This window comes from Lolium perenne, chromosome 3, assembly GCF_019359855.2.
Source record: "Lolium perenne isolate Kyuss_39 chromosome 3, Kyuss_2.0, whole genome shotgun sequence".
Classification (NCBI taxonomy): domain Eukaryota; kingdom Viridiplantae; phylum Streptophyta; class Magnoliopsida; order Poales; family Poaceae; genus Lolium; species Lolium perenne.
The window spans coordinates 44,747,712-44,751,758 of record NC_067246.2 but is presented as its reverse complement, the minus strand read 5'-3'; the positions used below and the strand labels follow the sequence as shown (position 1 = coordinate 44,751,758).

Genomic DNA, 4,047 nt, shown 5'->3' with positions numbered 1-4,047 from the left:
AAACGACCAACTCCCATTTAATAGTAAAGATGCTCAATTATTGCACATGCTAATCAACTAGTACTACCCAATTGTTGAGCCATCCTTGATTAGGTCTTTCACAATGGAATTTTCTTAGGACGGCATCCTAAGTAATTAGTTTATGTGGCACTATATTAAATAAGGAAAAAGATTGAGTTCGAATCAGTTAGGCTAAGATACAGCTCTTGCACGAAGCTGTAGGAAAAATCCATTGATAGACCAATCCAATGCATGTAGATAAAATCATTAATTGTAGATACAACTCGATAAAATTCATTGAAGAGTTTGTCTCTTAACATTATACCACTACCTAGAATAACACACTAAGATATAATGCATTGAGAAAGGCCTTAGGTGTGTCCATTGAAGCTTTTTATTTGCTAGTCATCCACCCAATTTTCGCTTGGTCCTCTCCTTCCTCCATTTATATCTACTCTCATCTTCTGACACTTGCACATAATCGAACATGATGCAATGCAGAAAAAATGGGACTTCAGAATTTAATCAGGCTGCTGTTTAATTACAATAACGTCGATCACTGACACTGAAATTAAGAAATAGAGGTAGTTGAGAATCATTCCTATATATAGTTAATTATTGTGTCGTCAAACAACACTAACCATGTACTACATATATTGCATAGGATAACAGGAGATCAACTCATCAACTTCTGGTAAAGAACCTGAGCTGAAGATGGGCATCTCAAGTGCTCTAGAATGGTGGGACGAGTGGCAACTGCGAATCCTCGTTCTCTCGAGCCTCTTCGTCTACTACATTCTCAACTTTTCTTTCACGGTGCGTCGTCTTCCCGAGCTTCGCAGGTTGAAAGTGGTCATATGGATCGCTTACATAGGCAGCGATGCCCTGGCGATCTACGCCCTGGCCACCCTCTTCAACCGGCACAAGGAGCAGACGACGACGACAACCTCCAGGGCACTGGAGGTCATGTGGGTACCTGTCCTCCTCATCCACCTCGGCGGCCATCAGACGATAAGTGCTTACAGCCTTGAAGACAATGAGCTCTGGAAGCGGCATGTAATAACCTTTGTGTCTCAGGTCAGGGTTTAAAATTTCGTTTCCATATTTTTTTGGCACGTGATAGAGATTCGTGAATTTAGCATTCAAAAATTTCGGCTTAATTTGAAGTCTGACATTTAAATTGTTTTCATAAAATATAACTAGGCCTAATGGGTTCGAACCCAACTCCTACCAAACATGTAAAATGCCCTGCACCACTACGCTTTAGCCAATTTCACGTAAATTTTTTTTATTTCTTTTTGAAGTGAAATGTCTAGGATAAATCCAAATGTGTGAAATTTTCAACCGAAATTGTATTTTGTCGCCCCTAAACGAAAAGCGTTTATTTCGCAGAACTCAACCGATTTTTTTCACTGTCTCAGGTCACGGTCGCGTTGTATGTCTTCTGCAAGTGGTGGTCCGGTGAGAAGAGGTTACTCCAGGCGGCGGTCTTGCTATTCGTCATTGGCATCCTCAAATTCAGCCAGAAGCCATGGGCCCTGAAGACAGCTTGCTTCAACAGCATGCTGGACTCTGTTTGTGTGGACCTGAACCAAGGAACACGGGGGGAGGAGCAAGACCTTAGCCTTGAAAAATATGTAAGTAAAGCAAAGGAGTGTGTGTTGGAGGACATAAAGGAAACAGCGCAGGCAGAAAAACTCAGTGACATCACTGAGATTATCAATAGGGAGCGAAGTATCACTGATTACACCAAAAACATGTTCATCGACATGTCTGCTCCATACCCTGTTCGGCTTAGCGAGCTACGATCCTTCATGCAGCTCGATGAGGACAATGCTCATAACAGGTTGCAGCATTGCCTCGCAATAATATTTGGGCTCCTATACAGCAGAATGGGGTCAGCTATGACCCCTCTTGGTATCTTGTTATCGATTCCGATTCCATCCATCACCATTGCATCTGTGGTGCTTTTGGCCAAGAGCAGCATGGATGGTTACCCCAAGAACGATGTTAGGGTGACGTACATCCTCTACTGGGGCAACGCTATCATGGAGTTCTTGCCTTTATTCTTGACCTACCTGTACCTGCCTTTCAAATGTTGCCGCCCAATGTTCTCAGGCAGATGGCATGACATGGTTTCCCAGTGCAGCCTCATGTCCTTCTCTGCTCGCGAGAGGAAGCCCACCATCCTGATGAAGCTTGCTATCTTCAGCTCTCTCAGAGAATACCTGAACATGCACTGGTACATTAAGCAGGAGCCAGAGGCACGCCAGATTACTGGCCTGGTTCGCCAGCACGTGAAAGATGGGTGGAAGCAAGATATCAAAGACGCCGATGGATATATGAGATTCAACAACATGAGTACATTTGATACTCAGCTGGGGCATCTTGGGTGGAGCTCCAGTGTGCCATTTGACCATAGCGTCCTTCTCTGGCACATGGCTACGGACCTCTGCTTTTACTACCCAGTAGAGTTCCCTCAAGGAGAACAGGAAGAGGAGGAAACTCGACAGAGAAGCAGAAGCAGCAGAGTGATATCCAACTACACATGGTCTACCTCCTCTCCGCCCGTCCTGAGATGCTAATGGCCGGCACCAGATTAGGTCTCTTCACCGTCGTCAGCAATGAGATCAAGGACATCTTGAGTCATAGCGGCGAGGCACCGCTAGACACAGAAAAGAGTCTTGCACAGGAGATTATCCGCGTTGTCAAGTTATTGCCAGACACAACTACATATAGTCTGACCCGTGATGCGTCCAGGCTCACGGAGGTACTGATGAAGCTGGATGGCGACGAGAGGTGGACGGTGATCCAGCGTGTGTGGGTGGAAATGCTCTGCTACTCCGCCGCCAGATGCAGAGGGTACCTTCACGCCAAGAGCCTGGGTGACGGGGGTGAGTGCCTAACCAGCATTTGGATCCTCTGGTCATTCATGGGGATGGAGACTTTGGCGGATAAGCTTCAGAGACCACAGCCATCTCAAGCTCAAGATGGCGCACCACTGGCTTGCCGATCCCATGGCAGAGGTCATTCTTCAGAGAACTTCAGCCCAGCCTTAAAGAGATTGTTTGCAGAAGTTTAGTGATCCCATCTCTATTCCGTGCTCTCATTCACTCATGTTACCTTCATCACATCATTTTTCGACTACTTGTTAAGATTTACTTGGTATATTTTTATCATATGTTAATTGTTACTGGATGTACGTATTCTTCTTTCATCTGGAGGAAACTGCTTTGCCGTGGTTTCCCGTGTGATACAATGTATTGTATTTCCACTGAAAAGCATGTATGATGTCTCGGTTGGTTACTTCTGTGGTCTTTAATTGCGTCGGGATTATTTCTCCTCACTCCTCAGCACTACTTCCTGATGGAATTTGAATGTTGATTCTCACTTGCTTCCTTGGTACCTTTCCTAATGTGATCAGGCCTATTTGTGCTGAAACAGTTTGACACCAGAGCATGTTGCTGCTGCTGCATACAGTATATCAAACTAAAGATGAACTACCATTTGGTTGGCGCCTTGGCGGGCTTCAAAACGCATGTTACTTCATGCGTGTTGATAACTGGATGTGCCTCTTGATGTGTCTCCGCTTCACGAACAGTTCAGTTAACGAAAAGACAAGATGTGCAAAGATGAAGGGTCAATTGGTTTTAAGTTCTTCAAATATGCAGGAACTCTTGTAATTTATTACCACTAGTGGGTCGACGTTACTCCAACTCTGGAGTCTGGAGCAGTCATCATCAACACAAGCAATCTCCTACTACAGGTATGCAGCAGAGAGCAGACAGACTTGGTCTGAATCTCCAATAGCATATCATCACGCTGTAAGATGATTATTTTGGCTGGCATGTTTTCAGCTGATCTTGATGATTATGCCGGTTATAAAGGCCCCGGATACGACGCAAGACTACCTCCAGAACACAGCACTGATGGTGTACTACCTGGCAGCAACCGCGTACAACCACGATGTCCTAGAAGGAAACCACCTCGTCCTCCTGCTCGCTCTCACCATCGTCCGATACTTATGACCCAAGCAATTGGATCTCG

The 4,047-nt window shown here is 45.2% G+C and overlaps 1 protein-coding gene across 1 annotated transcript; it reads left to right on the top strand.

The window, feature by feature from the left end:
• Positions 1–714: 714 nt before the first annotated feature.
• Positions 715–2,585, top strand: LOC127339311 (uncharacterized). The gene is made up of 2 exons (XM_051365177.2): positions 715–1,077; positions 1,422–2,585. Exons 1-2 carry the CDS (start codon positions 715–717, stop codon positions 2,583–2,585), a joined length of 1,527 nt encoding a protein of 508 aa, XP_051221137.1.
• Positions 2,586–4,047: the final 1,462 nt, after the last annotated feature.